The sequence below is a fragment of the Thermobia domestica genome, chromosome 7 (genome assembly GCF_964235325.1).
Source record: "Thermobia domestica chromosome 7, izTheDome1.hap1.1, whole genome shotgun sequence".
Taxonomy (NCBI): Eukaryota; Metazoa; Arthropoda; class Insecta; order Zygentoma; family Lepismatidae; genus Thermobia; species Thermobia domestica.
The window spans coordinates 258,167,523-258,190,202 of NC_137460.1; the positions used below are offsets into that span (position 1 = coordinate 258,167,523).

At 34.2% G+C, this 22,680-nt stretch overlaps 1 protein-coding gene across 1 annotated transcript in view; it reads left to right on the forward strand.

The window, feature by feature from the left end:
- The window catches only part of LOC145690850 (receptor-type tyrosine-protein phosphatase kappa-like), a 132,314-nt gene that overhangs the window by 30,852 nt on the left and 78,782 nt on the right, over positions 1-22,680 (forward strand). The window contains exons 4-6 of the mRNA XM_081766212.1: positions 10,884-10,975; positions 16,076-16,266; positions 18,650-18,737. Of these exons, the coding sequence (XP_081622338.1) occupies positions 10,884-10,975; positions 16,076-16,266; positions 18,650-18,737 (371 nt within the window). The remainder of the gene's footprint in view (positions 1-10,883; positions 10,976-16,075; positions 16,267-18,649; positions 18,738-22,680) is intronic.

Sequence of the window (22,680 nt, forward strand, 5' to 3'; positions counted from 1 at the left end):
ACAGAAATAAAAGATTTATATTTTCGTGGTTACTGGGATTGTCGTCCATTGGTTTATCGACGTATAATTTAATCCATAATAAACAATTGTCTCAGTCTATTGATAAGTTAAGTAAGCATGAGAATGTATTAACTAATGAAATTAAAAATCTAAAAGAATCATTTAATAATGAGATAACAGTAGTCCACGGGATAGTCGTAAAAGTGCAACAGGTGTTGCAAGATTTTAAAAATAAAATTCAGGAGCTATACTGTTATTTACATCAATCCCAACGCAGGATAATGGCAAACTTGTTTGTTCATCTTGTACAGGAGAGAGTAAATAAAATAGTAAATAGCATTTTAAATAATGAGTTAACATATCATATATTATCTAATGCTGATGTTAAAAAGTTAATTAATTTTCATGATGTTTTGAAAAATACTATTTATAGGTCAGACATTGGAATGTTTTACCAAATGTCTAGTGTATATCTAGTAAAATACCATTACGAAGATAATAAAGTTGATTTAATAATAAAGACTCCGATAATATATGATACTAGCATTTCAATAATGTATGACGTTACATCAATGGGCTACTTAATAAATAACACAAGAATATTTTATCAAGTACCAGAAGCAGTCTATTTGGCTGAAGGTAAATTTCACTCATTGGATAAAAGTAAATGCGAATTTAAAAGTTTTCTATATTTTTGTGAGAGTATAACTATGGACCATGAATCGAAATGTTTGAATAATATTATTTTAAATAAATCTCTAGGAGGATGCCAGCAAAATTCGGAAAAATTTTTGGGGAATGTGATATTCAGATGTACACACGCTGGTGTGATGTATTCTTCTATTGAAGAAGCGTACATGACAAAAGTGGGTGTACATCAAGAAGTTACTTCAACAAAACTTGATCAAACCAAAGCTAAATCAAATTTCATAAACTATGATAAATTTGATAATATAATAATTGGAGAGCTGGTTATTCCATCCAAACGGATAATTCAGATTCAAAATAAACACATTAAATTGATCGGTAATTGGACTGAGAGACAAATAAATTTCACCTTGCATACGCAAGAGCTAAATAGTTTAACTGAAAAATTGTTAAAATTGAAAGTCGATACTTCGATCCCAGAACTACATTTAAAAACAGACTATATCATGTATGTAATTTTTGGAGTAATAATATCATTAATTTTGACAACAATATTGTTATTAGTACTTTATTGTAAGCTGTATAGAGCAATACGGAAGTATAAAATTCAAAATCAGGAATAATAATAATAATAATAATAATAATAATAATAATAACAATAATAATAATAATAATAATAATAATAATAATAATAATAATCATCATCATCATCAGAAAGTAATAATAAAGGAAGCGTAGTATGTAAATCAATATCGTATGTGCCTTGGGTTATGAAAAAAAAAAGTTTTTACATTTATGGATATGGAGAAGAATGGAGTTTATTTTTAAAAAAAAAAATATCTAAGTTGCAATAAAACCTGAAAAGGAATATCGAATTAACATTTAAAACAATTGGTAATATGTAGACATACTTACCTACAGCATGAGGTAGTTGTGAGTTGAAAAGCTTTTGGTTGTCATCCTAGATAAAACTAGGATTGGTCTAGTTGAGTTGGTGAAAACGATTAAATCGTTAAAAATAAAAATGGTTACGTAGGACTAGTACGACAAAACTCTATGTTTTTGGTAGAAAAGAAGCAATAGAAAATAAGCATAGATAATAGATCATCATATACAAGCATAGATAAAAGCATGTAAATAGATAATAGCTGAGTTAAATAACATCAGAATATTAGTGAAATCAGTAGCTTCAAGCTATAGAAAACAAAAGCGAAAAGAGAAAAATAGAAAAGTTGTCTATTAGTAAAGCTAGATAAATAGACAAATCATAGATAAAGTAGATACTAGTGTTATAAACTAGTTCAAGTAAGCTTACAAATCTACAATAATAAGTCGTTAAAAGTACGGAAAAAGTACGAAAAAGTCGTTGAAAAGAAGTAAATAGTTTTAATAGAAAAGTAGGAAAATCATAGATAAGACACGAGAAATAGTCGCAAATAGAATACAATCATAATGCATCATATCAATAATCAACGTTAAGTTGTATGAAAACACATTATTTTTATCAAAATTCATTTTCTAAATTCACGTTTTTTTTAAAATGAGAGAGGAATTATTGATTCATTATTATTATCAAATGATCAATTGGTATATAGATTATTTGTATTATAATAAGTTATTGTATTTAGTTCATGAGTATCTTTGATATTCATGAGAGTACTGTACTCCGTTGAGTAGTTTTCTGTTTACTACTTACGAGACGATTGCATCCTGGCGAGGACTCCGTGCGCTCATGCAAGCAGAGAGCGGTTGCTAAGGGGCGTGGTTTACGAGAAGATGGCCGCCAGCATAGCAACAAGTCCCACCCACGGGAGACTAGCTACTTGTATTCACAATGATTTTGATGCGTTATGAATGAATTCTAAGGACAGAGAGTGTTGGAATGTTAAAATAAGATAGATTAAACATCAATAAAGATAACTGTACCTACAAACAACGTTAAAACTAGTAATAAAGTGTATTTAAGAGCTGAAATATGCACGAAAATGTAGGATTTTCCGACTTTGAAAAAAAAAAGACAATAACAGCGTCAAACGAATGAAAATGTAACAAGGATAGCATTTTGTATCCGAATAGGGTACATAGTGATTAGAACACAAGTCATTATTTAGAATATGCATCGATTATGCATTTTAGAGAAAATAATGAACGATTAATGAACATTAACATTAGGCCTATGCTGAAATTATGAATATATTGTTCAGAAGAGAGTCATAGACCGCGGTATAGTTATATAAGTTTTAAGAAAATAAAAACACGATTTCACACTTAGTTATATATTTACAGGTATTATGGAAAAGAAGTTTACCGTAATGGCTATTGCTTTAACATCGTTAATAACTTTAGTACTAGCAACGTCTATAATTATCATTTATTTAATTATTAAATTACGTAGATTTAGGAGAAAGAAAAAACAGGAAGGAAGAGTAGAGGATAAAAAAGTATATGACGATATTAGTAACGTAGAAAACTGCGGATTATTTCCAATCTATGCAGAAATAAATAAAAACCACACTAAAAAGCACACTATTTGCACAAAACACAAAGCAGATCACTATCTTGAGCATAAAAAGGAACCACAAGGTAACTTAAACATTGTTGGTATGCACTGCACCAAAACCAAAGAGGGATGTAACATAAATCACGAATTATCCGGTTTTGAAGCAGAAGAAACGGATCAACATTTGGTCACAAACTTGAAACACGAAAAACTGTACATGCGTCCTTGCGACATTTTGGTCCTGTGAACATTTTGCCGAAATTTTCACGAACAATGCGGAGCACGTATTCAAAGTTAACTTTATACATCGAAGCAACGCGGCAAACAGGATAAGACGTGGAAGTTTGTCCAAGTTCAGTGTCAAAAACGTTTGCTGACTTAACATTTTGCGGAAGGAAGTGCATCAAGAGTTGCTAACTCTATAGATAGCAAACTTACCATAAGTGAAGTGAATAATATTTTTAAATTTTGTTTTTGTGTTTCAAAATTATGCAGCGATAGGAGACGTTGTTCATTAGTGTATTAGTGGTTTACAACAACAAATCTAGTGTATAATGAAGTGCATTATTTTTATGGAAAGCATCAGTGATATGGTTACTGGTATTAGTGGAAACTATGCAGAGTCAATAAACACTGAGTTGAACTTTGCGACTAACTTCAGTGGAAAGTTTTCAAGAACGAGAACGGAAAAGTATATATATGAGCAATTCCGAGCACAGGAAATGCAACACAACTTCAAGTAGTTATATATGTAACTCAATAGATGGCAGGAGCTCATACTCTGATGAGGACTCTTGAAAAGTATTTTTTTTTAAACGAAAACAATGATTGTAAATAAATAATGTTTTGATGATTTCTTTCGAATGTGAAAAATGAATATAAAGATATATACAGGGTGATGGTTGAATATATATGATTATTTTATGTAATATATGTAATTAGTTTTCGGTCAATTTCAAGGAAGAAATTGAGTCGAGAACGGAGTTCTCTTATTTTAAAGGAGGGGCATGTTGAGGCATGTCATTGATTTTATTTAAAAAGATATTATTTTGGTAAAGGAAAGTATATTTAATAAGATTGAATGTTAAGAAACTAAGTGTTATCACGTAACGTAAACACGTGTGTGTGTTTATGTGTTGACATCAATGTTGTGTGTATGTAATGAATGTTCTACGGCTAGACGCTTGCTCGTCAATTCGTAAGATATTGTAATTTGTATTTGTAATGTTTTGAATTGTCATCAGATTGTCACATTGTAACATTGACACACTTTGACTGTGATATAATCGTTGAGTTCGCAGAAATTTGTAAGTCTGAGAATTTGATCACGATGTAATTCGGGTGAAACCAACGTTTTACCAATAGCTGAGATATACAGAAAGTCGACGAGAATGAATTCCAAGATGTCTGGAATCTTCGTATAAAACCTTATAGTTTTTAGAGATGAGGGGGATTCGAGGATCAGTCTCTAGGGAGCAGTCTTCGAGCATTTGTCTCAGAGTTGAGTCTAAGAGATCATCGTACGTCGAGTAGTCACATAGTTGCTCATGTCACAGTAGTCACTTCTCTGTGATTCTACGTTCAGTATTAGATCAAGAGATCTAATAGTACAGCAGACCATTATAGTAGATAATGGTACACAATAGTCGACCATTCTAGACTATTGGCAGCAATACAGAGATCGTCCAGAACATCGATAGCAGTTCCAGTCATCAGCGGTATAAAGGTACGTGTATCTCAGCTATGTTTGAGTTCATCGTGGTTAACTTCCTAGCTGCTTAAAGATATGTGATCTTGCGATTATATTCAGTCGACGATCAATCACACAAGTACACAAGCTTTAATGAAAATACAAAGTTTTAGTTCAAAGTCAATTAATGTGGTTTCTTTCCGTCATCCTGTACCTACTCATTCTAGATGGTGAGTAGCAGCGATCTTCGACCGTCATTTTACATTTCATCCCCATGCTATATAGGCACGACGGTGGAAGGTTGTTAATATATATATATATATATATATATATATACAGTAAAACCTGCCTTCAACGGACCCTTTATTAAACGGAAAACTGTCTTAAAGGGAAATATTTCATGGTCCCATGGATTTTGGAGTAAAAAACATGTACAAGTCCGTTCATTAAGCGGAAACTGTGTTATGCGGACAACGGAAAGCAAAATAAACCTTTAACGGAAAATTCTGGGTTTCAGACTACATCATTTAGAAAATTTTTAAACATCCTGTGAGAGGGTAAACATATACTGTCTGCGATAAATACTTCGTTCTTTTGTTAAATCTTTATGGGCAGTGTTGACCTTCGTCAATCACTACTCATATTCAGCTCCCATAATTTTTCGCTAGTCCTACGTAGCATGTCAGCTGTCAGTCTTCTTTGTAGGTGTACTTCTGTTCCGCTTGTGTAGCAACTAGCGACAGCCAACAAAAATGAGAAGAAAACTGACAAAACAAAGTTCTGGAAAAAAGAAATTGAGGTAATGCAGAAGTCATATGTCTCCATCACGTGTCGTGAAAACAAGGAGGAAAGAGTTCAGAGGACTTTGAAAATTCCAGAGAAAGCTTTTCTGTGTCCTGAAGTATACCGCAGCCAAGTAGTAGCAATGTATGCAAAAAATCCTGCTTGACTATTGGGAAAAATAAAGGAAAGTGTACACAGCATATTTTGTGTTTAAGTTTTTTTGGGTTTTAATCCGTAGAAGAAAAAAGTACTGTAATTGAACAAGTTGCGTACATCAATATATTTTCTCATTATGTCCGTTATAAGCATATATATATATATATTTTAACGGAAAGGTCTATCTCCATTAAGCGGAAACCTGTCTTTAACGGAAATTTTTGCGAGTCCCGCTCGATTCCGCTGAAGACAGGTTTCACTGTATGTATATATATATATATATATATATATATATATATATATATAGATAGATAGATAGATAGATAGATAGATAGATAGATAGATAGATAGATAGATAGATAACTACTCATGTACTGACATAAAATAAACGGATGTTTCTGGCTGACGTGGAAAGTTGAAATTTGGCATGATTGTAGCTTCTCGGGACTAACTAACAGGAAAATTGCCAAAAGTGAATATATTTAATTTTTAAGGGATTTGAAAGACTCACGTTATTTAAATTGGCACTTTTTTTTTTTTTACAAATAATCTCATGTTTAAGACACTTGGAATTGAAATAAAAACTTGAAATTCGGTATGTTTGTAGGTTTCTGTTCGCGTTAACTAAGTAAATCACCAAAGATAAAAAATTGTAACTTCAGAGTGGATTGAAAAATATTCCACATGTTATTTAAATAAGACACCTTTTACACCCCAAAATTATTGGGCACTTCCTTTAGAACTACAATGATTAAATTTAGCATAATTGTAGCTTTTCGGGACTAACCTACAGAAAAATTGTCAGAAGTTTATATTATTAATTTTTAGGGGTCTAAATGGTAATGTTATTTAAACTTTTTTTTTTGACCTGTAATCTCATATTTTAGGTACTTGGAATTGGAATAGAAACTTGAATTTCAGTATACTTGTACGTTTTCGTTAGCGTTATCTAGGTAAATCATCAAAAACAAAAATTTCCAACTGTCGAGTGCTTTCATGGGGAACTGAAAAATCTTTCCCGTTTTATTTATATGGGACATCTTCTACATCCGAAAAGGTTTAGGTACTTCCGGCAGGATTAGAATGATGACATTTGGCATGATTGTAACTTTTCAGGACTAACCCACAAGACATTTGCCAAAACCAAATGTGTTTAGTTTTAAGGGGTCTAAATGGGGGGATGAAGAAATTTCCATTTCATTTAAATAGATTTTTTCTCGGAATACAAAATCTTATATTTTAGATAGTTGAAATACGAAAAGAAACTATAAATTTGGTAGAATTGTAGGTTTAAGAGATGCGAGGGCGTAGGCCGGGTAAACTCGGGGATTTGGGGGCAGAGCCCCCAGCTGGGCCAAATTCCGGAAATATTAAGAGCAAATGCACGAAACTCAAATTTATGATTTATATTTATGCCTTGATTTTTTCCTTAAGTTTATCAAAATCCTTCCGCGTGACAAGAGGTCCCGGAAAGCCGTAATAAAATAAACAACATTTAAACCGTATATATATTACAGCAGGATATTGTGTAATGACTGGCATATCTTTAAACGTTGTTAAATGGTCTTCATTGTGTTTGCATAATCACTTCATCCAGTTATAGTCTTTATATAGTGTATCATTTAACAATAAAACAGTGTTTGAGGTCTTACGCTTGGGTGAACCAGTGTTGCCCATGAAGCCCTAAAAATATGTTACCTCGTTTTGATTGTTGTGTAGGAAACAACACGAGAATTATTCTTTCACGTCTCATATTGAATTGTAAAATGTTCTTGTTCTCTCTGCTCGTGTCTTTTGAGCAATACTACTTAGAGTAGTCGCCTTCCGATGAGACCTTGATTTCATTCCCGGAGGGAAGTCAAGAGTTTCGAATTCCATTACCCTGTATGCCCATGTCTCATGTGGCCTCGATGCTGAAAGGACTAGAGACTAATCCAACTATCCAACCATCCTGTGAATTGTACGAATTGAATTTAAAGCAGTGGCGGCTAATGTTAGTGTTGCAGCGTTTTGCAACGACCAAAGTATTTCTAGAAAAAATATTATTAGCAATAATAGTAAAGAACAGAAAAAATACTTTCTAAAAAATACTACCATATATATACTTTAAATAACATATTTTTTACTTCTGTAACTGTCCGTTTCGTTAATCCTTTTTAAAAAGCGAAAAATAATCTGTCACAGAGTCTCTAATTTATATTGTGTTGCAGCGAGCATATAAGCATACAACGACCAGATTCCTTCAGCGCGGCAATTGGAGCGAATGTTAAGTCTCCTTTCCCCTATCTCAGAAGTTAAAGGGTCTGGTCGTTGCAGTGCTTGTGCAACACAGCACGGTTTCCAGTGAATGACAAGGTTTTTCGCACTAAATAAGCTTTCTGAATTTTATTTCACTAGCAATTAACAAATGGAATTTGTTTTTATGCATTCATATTTTTAAATTACGGTACTTATACTGAAGCAAATCAATATAATGGCAATTCAAAAAAAGTGATAGCAGAATTACAAAATAAGAAAGAAAATATGTAGTAGAGCAGAAATCATATGAAAGTAGATCCGCATTTACAAGTTAATTCTTAGCTTATATAGATAATGAAAGTTTCTTCTACAGTAATTTGTGAACCAAATATTAATAAGTCAATATGCAGAATCCCCCCCCCCTCTGTGGAAAGTATTTTAGTATATACATATTTTTTTTATAAAATAAGTATATTTTATACTCTTGATAAAACTTTATGGTGGGGAACGCCACATTGAATTTGGAAATAGTTAGCAATGCTCAGAAGCGTAGCCACAAGGAGGGGGGCACCGGATCCGGGCCTCCCAAAAACTTCGAAACTTGACTAACATTTGTAGACTTTCCTGACGAACTATACTTGTTTAACAGAGAAATTATTGATGTACGCAAAATATTTTATTTTACGCCTCATCATGTACTCTTTCTTTTCTTATAGAAATAATCGTTCTAGCATTTTTTCTAAAAAATATAGGCGACAGTAATTAAAAATTACTTTTCTTTTCGGGTACAGTATAAGACAGGTTCGTTATTACGTAGATGTATTGGACCTTCCTCAAATATTTTGGACCCCTCCCAGCTAACATGTTGTTCCTATATCTGGTGGGTTTCAAGCTTGCTTTCCAGAACGTCGATAAACATTGTTTCGCCTCATGTGGAAGTATATTGTGTTCATCGTATATTGCGTAACAACCAAGACGGATGATTTGGAATGTAGTTTTGTTTCTTTTACGCACATGTGTGTGTGTGTGTGTGTGTGTGTAAGTGTGTGTGTGTATGTATGTGAGTGTTGATATATGAATAGGGTTGCCAACTCTGTAAAATAAAAAACCGGTATTTCCTCAAAATTCTCTATGATATAGGTCTCAGCTTGAAGTATCTCTGTTCGGACCTATCCACGGAAAGGAAATGTACTATCGTGAACAAAAGTGCATTAACATATATATTCTATATGTCCTTAGAACATTCACTAATAAGCTTAATAGATACATTGTGCTATAAATGAGAAACTGAAATTGATCAATTGGCATTGATCAATTTATTGTATTTGCCACTAACTACCATTTCTTTAAAATTATCGAAACAGATGAACAAAAGTATAATAATCTCTACGTGACAATTTTGGATTTGGAAAATGAAATTCACTCTTTAAACATATGGTCTCTACTTCAACTATGGGAAATTGCTTTAAGAAGTCCTTTTCCACTCTTAATAAATGTATAAAATTCCTTGAAAGTAAATTTCAAATTTTCCCTGATACAGTCCCTGTCATCTCTCTAAAATATTCTAAACAGGTGAACAAAATATATTAATCGTTGATAGATGGTGGAAGCTAACAATTTTGAGTTTACATAATGACAGATACTTTTCAATATCTATACTTCGAACTAGATACAAATTTGAAAAAAAAAAAAAAAAAGTACGTCACCGGCGAAGTTTGTACTCGTCACCGGATTTCATCAAAATAACAGCAATTTTTCCGACCAGGCCAATCAAAAGCCGGCCAGTTGACAGCCATTAACATTTAATATTATGAATATTTATATTTATATTTAATATTATGAATATGAACATTATGAATATTTAAGATTCGCAATTCATATACCAGTATCTCTTTTGCATCAGCTGTTTTGGTTATTCGTTATTAGATTTAATTTTATTGTGTGTACTTTAATTCTGTACACAACCTACAAATTCTGAATGAATTGCATACCATGACTTCTGTAAATAACTTACAAAAAAATTGCCCAGCTTTCAACCGAGAAAAAACTTACAATTAAGGCTTAGACAAAACAATCAAAGTGCAATTCAGGAGAGTGTACTTGTGATACACTAGATAAATAAATTATGAATAAAGCGTGTTCAATGTACATTTTTTTATAACATTAATCTCTGCTACGAACTCTCTTCACTCTACACTGAAGAGGAATTCGGATCACTGCCAGGGACTGAGTTTGCTAGAATGAATTGTTCACAATAATGTAGAAAAAATATTTAGTGAATCTACAAAGCTTCTGAAATTAATATTAACTGTACCTATGACGTCAGTAAAAGAAGAAAAGTTTTCTTTTCACATCAAAAAGAATTGACACTTTCAAGAAATTGAATGTCCCAAGAAAGGTTATCACCATTGGTTATGCTTTCCATCGAAAAAGACCTGACAATAAGAATACTAGAGTTCAACCAGCATGTATTAGGCAGATTTGTTCCAATCAAAGAGAGAAGAATGAACTTACTAATTAAATAAGGTGATTAATCGGATTAAATGTTCTGCATTTTTAATTTTTTAGAAACAGAATTTTATTTAATTTAACATGTTACATAGCATTTGCATCTAAAGTTATGCTGATTAGTCAATGAGTCCATTTTATATCTTCTGTCTCCGACCGTTCGTACTGCAACACCCAAAACCACAATCCACCGGCCGCCACTGATTTAAAGGTTCATTAGTATTACTCTTTTTACAAATTATCTGGAAAATCTTTTTTTAATAAAACCAAGTGTAAAGATTAGTTTATAAGAATATGTGTTTATATTCAACTTGAAAATTTCTTGTTAATTGAGAATAATGCTGAGAAATTTCTTTGCAGGTACAAAAAAATACTTTTCAGGCCCAAGAAATCTGATGAAGTGCGCTTAGCTGATGATCTAACAATGTCTGCTGTGAAATCTAAGTCTTTAGGTAAGCGACTGAAACAAATTATGATCACCAGTTTTATCTACCGGCATTTAATTTGGGTGGAGGTTTTGTGTGTGTGTGTGTGTGTGTGTGTGTGTGTGTGTGTGTGTGTGTGTGTGTGTGTGTGTGTGTGTGTGTGTGTGAGAGAGTTACGTGGATAATATTTTTCTTTAGAAAGTCTAGGGAACCAATATAAGGACGAACCATATCTAAATAATTTGTTGTTACGTATAAAGCATAAAGACTTGATTAAGTTGTACACTTGTGGTTTCTTTACGATTACTGTAGAGAGTAGTGGCGGTATAGTCAGTGAGGCATCTGCTTATCAACGAACCAGGTTTGACCCTGTTCGGGGGCATAATTCTGTCCTTCACTCCAATCCAAATAAACCTCAGGAGCTACCTTGTGTTAAATGCAGATGTGGGAATTTAAGGGGTAAAAGGAGCGATATCACAATGGCACAAGCGTAGCCTCGTCGAGGCTATGTGCAAGCAGTTCTTACCATCATAAAGCCGTGGGCTACAGTGCATGTTCCTCATGGGGAACAGACGCCTTTCTTAGTGAAAGAACATGAGAGACGCACAAAATATATGTTTGAAGAAACACAAGAAGATGAAAGCATAATCAATAAGTAATTTTATGGAGTAACAGGTACGAAACATATCAAAACAGGAAATGACTTGTCCTGTTACGTCCCACGATTACGCCGGTTTGCCTAAAGGAGACGGTGATTATGAGAAATGAATGAAATGGTGGAATGAAGAAAGTGGGAGGAAACGGGAGAACCCCGAGAAAACCCAGAGCACGGTGTTTGCTCACCACAATGTCCACACGGCGCGAGCTGGGATCGAACCAGAGACCCCAAGCAGTTGAGGTGAACGCTCTACCACTGAGCCACCGCTCCCCCTGTCTACATGAGAATTCAAGTGTTCAACTATGAATACTATGTCGTATTGTGAAAATTATGATAACATAAAGGACCGTGTGCAGAAGAATGAATGACAAAGCTATCAAAAGAGTCATTGAGAAAACACTGCAAAATATAAACAATCAAAGGAATCACCATATGTTAGTGTGAGAAACAAGACCAAATCTAAAATCAACTAGTTGAACATAAGCCCTCTACACAGCGCATCATTCACATATGAGCATGAATCTCCTTGTCATTCTTCCCAACATATGCACATGTCCCTTTGCAGACACAAGTGAAAGATGTCTTGATAAAAGTCAGCAAGAGGCATCATAAAGAGAACATTTTTTTTTAATTATTTTTTCAGCATCTCGCACCGTTTGCAAGATTTGAACCTACTTTGGATCAGAGTTCCTAATGCATGTATGATAAGTGTTTTCTTTTTTCTTGCACCAGTGTGCAATAAGCAAATACATCACAGACACAATGAATTATAATGTCAGTGATATATGGTGCTCAGTGGGCAAAACACTCGAAACAATAAACATTCATCTTAGACTGGAGAAATGGTTATCGCTCGTTTTTCAATAACCCATTTGGCCATGAAACAAACGCCGGAAAGTTATACTAACCCCGTACAAATGCGTGGTATTGAAATGTATAACTTGTAGGATATGATTATATACTTTTTAAAATTTCAATACTTCCAGTGTATCCCTAAAAATGTAATAAACAAATGACGGTCATCGTTTTAAAATATTCAATTAGAATTGAACAATCTACACAAAATTTGCAATTGATCAGCGGAAATGGCATCTTTGTAGAGCTTGTGATTTCTTAGATATCGCTCTCAAAAGAATTGGCCTAAAATATATGAAGTTTTCTTGACCACAAACATATAAACCTACTACTTAATACACAGATATGTATAGATTGTTTAGATGTGTAGATTTTTTAGAGATTTGTTGATTTAATATGTGTAGATTTTTTTTATACAGTATGATAAATACAATAGCTATGACAGGAGTGCATTCTTGGCCACTTTACGTAGATCAGAGCGTGAACAATACTTCCTTACTCATCCGCAATTTATCCATACTTCGAATCTAATCCAGCAAATATTTAACAGCAACGAGTAATTTCATTTACAGATATTTAATCATTCTATTGACATCTGATTAATTCTATCTTTATATTTTCAAAATGGTAAACTATTCTAGCCGATTTACAATAAAATCACTGGTATAGAATCACTTGTTAAGCTTATTTAATATGAGTTAATTTTTTTATGCCTGCTTAATAGTAAATCGGTCTAGATATGATATATTACAATGGCCATATGTTTTTAGATTCTCTTTTATTACTATTGTTAGTTTATAGCAAGAAATTTCATTTTATTGTTTCCACCAAAAATATGTAATATTGAAAGGTTTAGGTAACATGAATATGGACGAATGACGCTGATATTACAACTTGATGTAACGAAAAGTATTTCTCCACATAAATGTAAATGCGAATATTAACTTCCCACAATCCACGATTCCGTAACGTAAAATATCTAAAAGCACAACGTTGCACGTAGAAGTTATGTCAAATAGTTACAAGACCTCTGCATTTAATTTTGTATTAAAAAAAGCATTGCTAGAAGTTCAAAATGGAGAACGAGTAGAAACGCTACAAGACGCAGAAAGTTACAAATACGAAAAATTAAAGAGATCTCGAATCGAATTCAGACTTACGTTTGACCAAGGTCTATTTCTATCCGCTCTCTACTAGATAACAGATTCTGACAGTCAGTAGTAGAACTCAGACAAGCACAATCACTACAGAGTGGCCAACAGAAAAAATTGAAATACAGAAACAGCTAGCTGATCACCAATTTTAAGAATTCAAAATCGAAAAAACAACATAGCTTAACAAACCATAAAAGCAATATTTTTGTCCAAAACAAATATCAGAAGTAAGTGTTATTCTTTAGCTAGCATGAAATTCCTTTAACTTCTCTGATAACATATACACACAAATACAATACATGACCGTTGTTCACACTTTATTGAATATCGAAATATATCGCAGAAAATATCAAAATCGAAATCAAAATCAAAACTTGTTTTTAAGTCAATCATTTTATGCATATAGCTTACCTAAAACTTTTTCGACATTAAGTTGGTAATCAAAAACTTCATTAGTGATACGTACTCTCATATTAGATAATGTTACATTCTTTAGGAACATTTGAGGGCTGGGTACCATCTTTCCTGATTATTTCCTATCTTTACAATTTCAAAGAGCAGTTCTCCTAAAAGAAACCATGTTGCCACCATCCATGGTACTTTGTTGCGTACCCCTGCATCTTGTAAGTTTCCCGACAGCGATGTTCACACCTGTAGGAGTGTAAGAAGAATAGATATTTGTATTCGTAACCACTCCGTTTAACAGGCTTTCAAAAGTGCTTTAAAGGTGCAGGGTCTCCCAAGAGACAAGCTTTGTGTCAATAAGCCAAAGGCGCAATTATACATCGGATAAACATCAGATGGCTTTAGTAGATTGTATGTGACCAGTTCTATTTCGGTCATGTGTTGGAGGAAGAAGCGAATTGATTAAGTAATGTGACTTGATGTCTTGTTTTTATTCATCGACACACAATTCTGGTCCCTCCTGTAGAGATGGGGAAAGTAATAATGATAAACAGGAGTCAGGATGTTAGCATGATAATATTCTGAATTACCCTTGATATTATTGACAACATGATGTATGGGAGGTTCCTATTGAAATAGTATCCAGTAATGATCATGAATTTTAATTTCATCCTACTTCAGGAGAATATTTTTTGAAAGTCACTTGTAGCTTTTAGTTGTTAACAAATTTCATGTAGTTTGTGGTAATTATATAGATATGCATATGCTTCATTTTTGTAACGAATTTCCACTTTTCATCCAACAGTAGCGCCTTCAAAGTTTCCGACAGTTAGTGTAACGTTCCTGAATATACTTCCACAATAGATTATGGATATGCTTCTTGCCGTCCCTTTTCTAAACCAAAATCACGGTGAATTATGATGCGCACTGTTTTCAGCAATGTTTGTAGCCGGTCCGCAATATTTTTGTGTGTGAGTGGATTTTCCCTATTGTCAAAAGCCATGATTTCCCGAAATGCAACTGGTGTGTGGCTTGAGACAGGCCGGTGATTGGCCTGTTTTTGTCCCGCACAATCATTCGTTGCCGGGTCTTACGTGTTCCTTTCAACACCCGTGAGGTACCACTTTTGGAGACAGTGAAACCACGCTTCTTGCGCCATTTTTTAGGTCGGAAATATAGTTATATAACCTTCCCAATATGATGTGAGTTTCTGTAACATTCTTTGTGCTACCAAATTACTATACCTGTCACGTACGTTCAACATTTCAAGATACTCTACGACTGGCAGCTTTACTCTCTTCTCGCTTGGTATGTAAAGTTATCAATGTAGATGGGAAAGAATCTGTGTAGTTTACTCTCAGACATAATTGATGTAAAAAAAATAATAATAAGACGGATTTCCTGTGCCGCGACATAAGTTAAAATCTGATAGTATAATTTAATTAAGGATGTTCAATTGGGTTATAGTTAGATCAATATTTTCAGAACCAGTTTACGCTGTTTTGAAATAATATGCATGATGTAATCTGAGGTCATCCAACTCTTCTGATAACGAGTTTGTAGTGCTTCCCTCTCTACCCAGAAATAAGAGTGGTTTATCAATTTACTAATTAAACTTAGCTGTATATTTCTGCTGCAAGTAGACACAGATATACTAATTAAGTCATTAGTGCATGAAGTTTGCTAGAGGTATTTTTTTCTTTATTTGCAACCTGTTGCTTTGGGTTATGTTACATAATCTTTATACAGTTGTAAGGGATTCTACCTCAAGTGTTGACTATAGTTGACTATATTTGAGACGTCATTGCATTTCAGTAACAATGGCAGCCTTTGAAGTATTCGCCCTGTAAACTCAAAGATATCAGCTTTGCCAGAGCAATAATACCCTACCAAAACTGTTAAAGGATCACTCAAAAATATTCTGTCCGCAGAAATAGTGGATGTGTGATTATAATAAAGTTAAATGTAATAAACACATCAAACTTTTCGGATCACATGCTATAATGAAAAAATAAAAAGTTAAAATATAAAATAAAACTTGTATTATGTTTCTAGAACCAGACATATTGCCGACGTCAGATCCAAAATTGACCCAGAGTGAAGAAGAAATGTCTGCATCTGAAGATGAACATGGCCAAATCAATCAGTCTGTTTCTCAGAAACTTAGCCAGAAAGTAAACATAAGCAAGTTGGAGGAGTATGTGGAAACAAGTCTCAGATCAGGAGAACTTCAACGCCAACATGCGGTGAGTTTCATTATTAATTGAACATTAACTTTGATTTGATATGGTACACCTTTCAACAAGTAACATTTTGTACAGCTTACAAATGGGATGTCTTTTTCGTGGGGTACCAGGGTTTGATTCCTGGCGAGAGCTCACGTTGTTTGGATCTCACGTTAGCCGTAGGCCACGTTCCATATAGTCTCGGTGTTGAAAGGTATGCTAAACACAAAATCATTTCAGGTAAATAAATACGTGAAGACAAAAATTTGAAGAGATGATGTTTTTATCAAAATCATGTGAAGTTTTGTTTCTTGAACGTCAGTTTTTCACAACAAACTAACGCTTTTTGTGCCCTCAGAAGCAAATTCAATTTTTAAATCTATATATCGTACATGTACCACTGTTTCTCTTATCTGCATATCAGTCCGACATAACGCCGAACAGTCAAACATACTGGATTTGTCAGCATCCGATTCATATTGACCCTTTAGTGCACCATCTTGAATAGTTTGCGACTCAAAAGGTAACAGCATGACACAAGATTCCTTCAGATCATGTCTTGTGCCTGTTTAATACGATTTCACTTTGTTTAGAGTCTTTAATTGTAACACGGGGAAATTTCAGTCCGTACAGATTTATCAAAACTATTGATTATATTCAATTTTGGAATTGTAATTATTTCTGTATAGTGTAGACTCCACCACACACATTTGTGAGATAATGAGAGTGGAAGGTTATGAGATTGGATACTCCGAAGTAGCTCACACTTTTTGAGATTTCATCATTTATTGAAGGAATTCGAACATAGAGATTACCTTTATTAAGTGTAGCTAAATCATAAAATTTTACCAGATTTACATGGTATGGTACTAATGAAATAACACACTGCTGATAAATAACAAAATAATGTTCAATGTTATGAAACTTTATTTATGACACAAAAATTCAGCATTTATTATACTTGTAGAAGTCAGAAACAAGTTTATGTTTATATACTTGAATCTACTAACTAAAACAAAAAATACACAGAGTCTCTGAATTTTCAATCTCAGAAAGGACGTTACTTGAAATAATATTCCATACATTTTTTTATAGAAGTAGTAATAAATGACATTTTAATAAAATAAATTCTTTAAAACAATAACCAATACAGGTCAAAAGAGTGTGTCCAGATTTAGCCCCAATTTCGTATCCCGATGAATTTGCCCGAACATAATTGGAATCGATAGCTTCCGATGCGTAGAACACGACTGTTAAGGAACCAAAGTGGTCAGATGCACCGTTTCTGAGATATCGCGTTCCAAAAGGGTGGAATGAGATCGACGTGACACTCTATGAAATTCAACCAGAAACATCCTCACCATCGGAAGCATTTTCAATGCGAAGAGAAACGTTGGACTATCGATGACCGGGCACAACAAACTCATAGTTGTGGCCGTAAGAGAAGTACTAAATAATGGTGGCTATGTGTGGACAACATCCTACTGTACGTGCTGCAGACTCGCAACAACAAGCTTATCAACTAGTTTAATACGATACGGAGTTACATCTATGACAACTATAACGTGATAACTTCACACTTTAAACAAATACTCTCGAGGCGTTAAGAGGCAATCTCGCAGCTGCGCCTCGATATTGGCGCCATCTCGTGGCATCCCACATTTTGAAACACGATAACACAAGAATGGAGCATCTGACTACTATGGTTCCTTCAGAGTCGTGTATTATGCATCGACGCTATCATTTACACTCAAGTTCGAGCAAATTAATGGGGACATGAAATTGGGGCTAAAGACTAATGCTTTGTTGGCCTCACTCTTTCATAATGAATATTAAAATTGAGGAAAGTTACTTACTTCCATTAACGAATACGATATTCAATATGGCCGCTTATACATACAACACTCGAGGTACATGGTACAGACTTAGAAAAAAATTAACACAAATACAGTGAAAGAGATGTATCCTCTTCCAGTAAGAGATAATTATGGTTCAGAGGCCTAACTCTTAAAAGATTAGATCAAATTTTACAATATCGGTAGCAGCATAAAAAGGACCATTAGAACTAAACGTAAATAGTTGTCACCTATACAAAATACCTGTATGATCCGTTCCGTGCCATACTCAATAAACCATAATCCATTAGATAACAGTAGTGGCGTAGTGAATGCATGGGATGAAAATCATTCCTTGGTGCTTGTAATTTGATACACATCTGTTTATCTTAAAACATAGTAAAGTATTGTTAAAAATGAAGGTCATGCAAAATACAATACTGGTATGTAAACCTCTAAATAATATTTCTTAAATTTGAAGATTAAAGTAAATCGAGAGGTATCTTAGAAAATTAATTTTACTCTTTCCGAATCCTGATCATATTTTTATTTAATGCGTCTAATTTCAGCTTTTCCCACGAGGACAAACAAAGCCTTGGGACTATGGACGCCGAAGGGAGAACAAAGGGAAGAACCGTTATGGAAATTTAGTTGCATGTAAGTTTATGTTCGTGTAAATTATTTGGAAAGTTATTCTTCACTGAAGGAACCCACATTATACTTTATTTCTTGATAATTCTGCCTTACCATTATGGAAATTAATCTTAGTTTTAAATACGTTTTTAACATAAATAACTGTAATCAAATGTTATTCTAAATGCTTCATTTTCTTCCTATTTATTAATAATTCAAACTATAGTTCTTTTCTTCACTCCAATAAACTATAATGGTAACTAAGCAAGTTCTGTCGCTTTTAATGGAGGTCTGTCTTTCATTGTTCCTCACACCGTGAGTTCAATGCGAATGGAGATAACGCGAACACCAGTTGTTTGTGTGGGTATATCCAACATACTATGTGATTCTAACAGTTCAGTTACACCGTAAACTTCGATAAGGGCAGAACGAACATGGGACTTACAGAGAGCGTCATAAGGGCGTGTATGCTGTACGAGTTAAAACTGGGGCCAAACGCAGCTGCAGCGGAGCAGAAGATATGCCAGGCCGTTGGTGAAGGTGTCCTCACTACGCGGATAGCGCAGCAGTCCTTTAACAATTTTAAGGACGGTGAAGAAACACTTGAAGACACATCATGGGCAGAAGACCAACACATGCATAAAATGAATATCTTCAGGCAACAATTGAGGCAATGGCCAGGCATGTGAGGAACTGAGACTTCAATTCAGTGTGAGTGGAGAAACCATTCGGCAGCACCTCCATCAATTTGGGAAGCACTACAAGTTGGGTCGATGGATCGCACATGATTTGACTCCTGGCCAGAAGACAATCCAAAACAACCGAAAGCAGCACTGCACGCCAAGAAGTTCCTGTTGTGTGTTCGATACACTGCTCGTAGCATCGTGCACCCGAAACTGTTACCAGCTGGTCAGAATATCAATGCAACTGCGTACTGTCAGCAATTCAGCCGTGTTCAAGGAAAACTCAAAACTCTGGAGCCAGCACTTCTGAATTGCAAGTGGGTCATCCTGTTACAGGACAACGCTAAGCCCCACGTAGCTAGGATGATCCGAGTCACCATTCTACAGCTTATATGGGAAACATTATTGGATCTGCCATACTCGCCAGACATTGGAAAGTCCGAGTATCAACTGTTCTATTCCTTAGACAATCACCTTCTAGGACTCCAGTTCAAATTTTTAGTAGAGGTGTATAATACAAATTATACCTTCTTAGCTTCACTGCTCACCAAGCTCTACCGTCATGGAATCCATGGCCTTTCAGAACGTTGGCAGAAGGTCGTCGATGCTGATGGGGACTAGTTTCGATCTTCGAGGCACGTCTTAGATGACATATCAATGTTCGAATGTGGTGGGTGAAAAAGCGACAGAACTTTCATGGCTACCTTTACAAAGTCATTGTTTATTAGTATCACAAATTGATTTCTAGTAACACTGAAGTTTGTAACATAGTGTAAAGTTATAAAATAACACACTGCGGTAATAAAGCGTGAATGCTTAAGAATAACAATATCTTTGTTAATGTCATTCCCAGTTCCTTCATGAGAAAAATCATGAAGAGATTGGTTACTTACAAGTTTCTGGTCAGCCTCAAGATTTGCCTCAGGTTAACTTTAGAGATGTCCCTCGAGTTTCAAACCTCCAGAAAAAAAGCACTAAAGCCATTAAAATGTTGCTGTTAGTTTACGCTACGTTTTAAAACATTAAACGCAAATTGTTGGGTTACATTAGGTTACATTACGTTACGTTATCCTTTCACTTAACTTTAGAGAATTCCAAATCACTATTTCTTATGTTGTTTCTCCTCCAAATTCCCGAATTTTTAATAAAAACGGAAGGACACAACTGAAGTTAACCCTTTTGCGTCTGTTAAACATGACCTCTCTGTACTGAAAATCCAACAGAGCGTAGAAAAGTTATTCCCGACTAAAGAAGTTGATATGATTTCGTGTGTAAAAAAATTATAAAATCGTTAAATATTATATACCGTAATGTTAAGTTAGTCGTTGTCCTCTTCCACCAAGGGACTGCCGTTATATTTATAAAGTTTGAAATTTTCAAGCTCCACCATACGTGAGTAAGCAAACAATTATTTATACTTTAAAATATCCACCATTGAAGTGCTTGGCCTTTAATTGTCGTTGGAAATGAAATTTAATACAGCAGAACTCCTTTCGTCTGCCCTCGGCTGCTCCGCTTCTCAGGTTGATCCGCCCGTGCTAGAGCCGACCTTGTCCCGATTCGTCGTTGACTCACGAGGCTCAATGTCGTTTACTGCAGGCGTGGCATGGTTGTTTACTTACTGTTCCCACATATACACTTTAGTGCTCCTTCATCAGTTGTATAGTTTATTTCGTTCTGCTTTGTTTTTCTGCTGTGCTGTGCAATTTCTAGTGTTTCTGTTCGTTTCTTCTTTTCTGTAGAGAACAATACAATCATTTTTTAGTTTTGAAAGCCCTTACTTTTTGTATTTGCTCATAAACCGATCATTCTTGAGTTACGACAATACTGGCAGTCCCAAAAGTGACGGAACAAGAGAATGTTCTACTGCAAGTTTAATTCTTGATTACAATAATTAGACAAACAATTAAACAGGCAATTAATTTTCCAATAATTATATTTTTATTTTACATATATATTATGCTTTTGTCTGTTCTTTTAAAGTATGCTTTTAACATTAGTTTTAGCTGGACACTCAGGTAACAAAAATTATGATGAGATTAGCAACGATATGTCTAAATTATTTTTGTGCCTCTTATGATTTGTGAGTATTTGAGTTGCTTTAATAATCACTAGCTATGATATTTGATTCACTTGATTCTTAGAATTACAGGTAGATGGGGAATTTTGATAGGTTGTGCACTCAGGACATTTCTGATATATATATTTCTTCGTGTTGGGAAAATACACTGTTTTTACTAGGATATAAAAGGTTTTAGAATAACCAGAATGAGCTGATCCTAATGCAGACGTATAACAAGCATTAAAAACTTTGTAACGCAAAGAAGTAGGAACTTCAACTAAAAATGTTGTACCTTTCTGTTTTTATATAAAATACCATCCTAAAAAGTAAAATATAACGCTTGGCGTTCTAGTTTGGGATTTCCACCTTCTTTCTGTTTCGAAAAACAAAATTGTCTTTATAAAAGGGATCTTTGAGTTGCTCTGTTGCCAAATTTGGTTCATTTAAGATTGAAAATGAATTTACTATATCCTGAGTAAACAAAATTTTCAGATCTTCCTGATTCTTTTTTAATTTCCAAGTCTCTAGGGGGTTGAAAATCGTGAAATAACGGGTGCTTTTACATTGTAGGAGCCATTAATATGTGAAATAGTAAAATTGTACGATGAATTTCATTCAACCACCTGGAAATTTTACTTACGTTCTTTGTTTTTTTTCTTCAAGTACAGTAAAGTGTAACAATCCGTTTTCAAAAAAATGACGTCCCAAAAGAAAATATCTAAATAAACATAAGGAATACAGCATTGCTAGTACTGCAAGTTGGTATGGGTGAAATTTTCTCTCACAAGGAAACGTTGCACGACTACAGTAACTAATAGGAATTACGTTTGTGTCGTCAGGTGAATTTTGAGGTTGCTTAATTAGTCCAGAAGCAGCTACCTTTGAAGCATCAAAATAGAGGTTAAGAGGATAATCAGGTTTATATCTCATGAAACAAGAAGCTGAAATTTTGCCTTGCTTGGTATTATTAAATGCTGTATCTTGCGGTTCCTTCCAACGAAAAGAAGCATCTTTTCTCAACAATGAAATTAACGCTTCTGCCAAATTTCTGAAATTATGCAAATACGAACGAACAAAAAAGCCAATCCTAAAAAAACTTTTAATCTGTTTCTTTGTTTTGGGACGTTGATAGTTGAAATAGAATTTATTATTCGTTTCGAAATAGACAAACCATCTTTACTAACAGTGTGACCAAGATCATCTAATGAAAAATATCCCAATT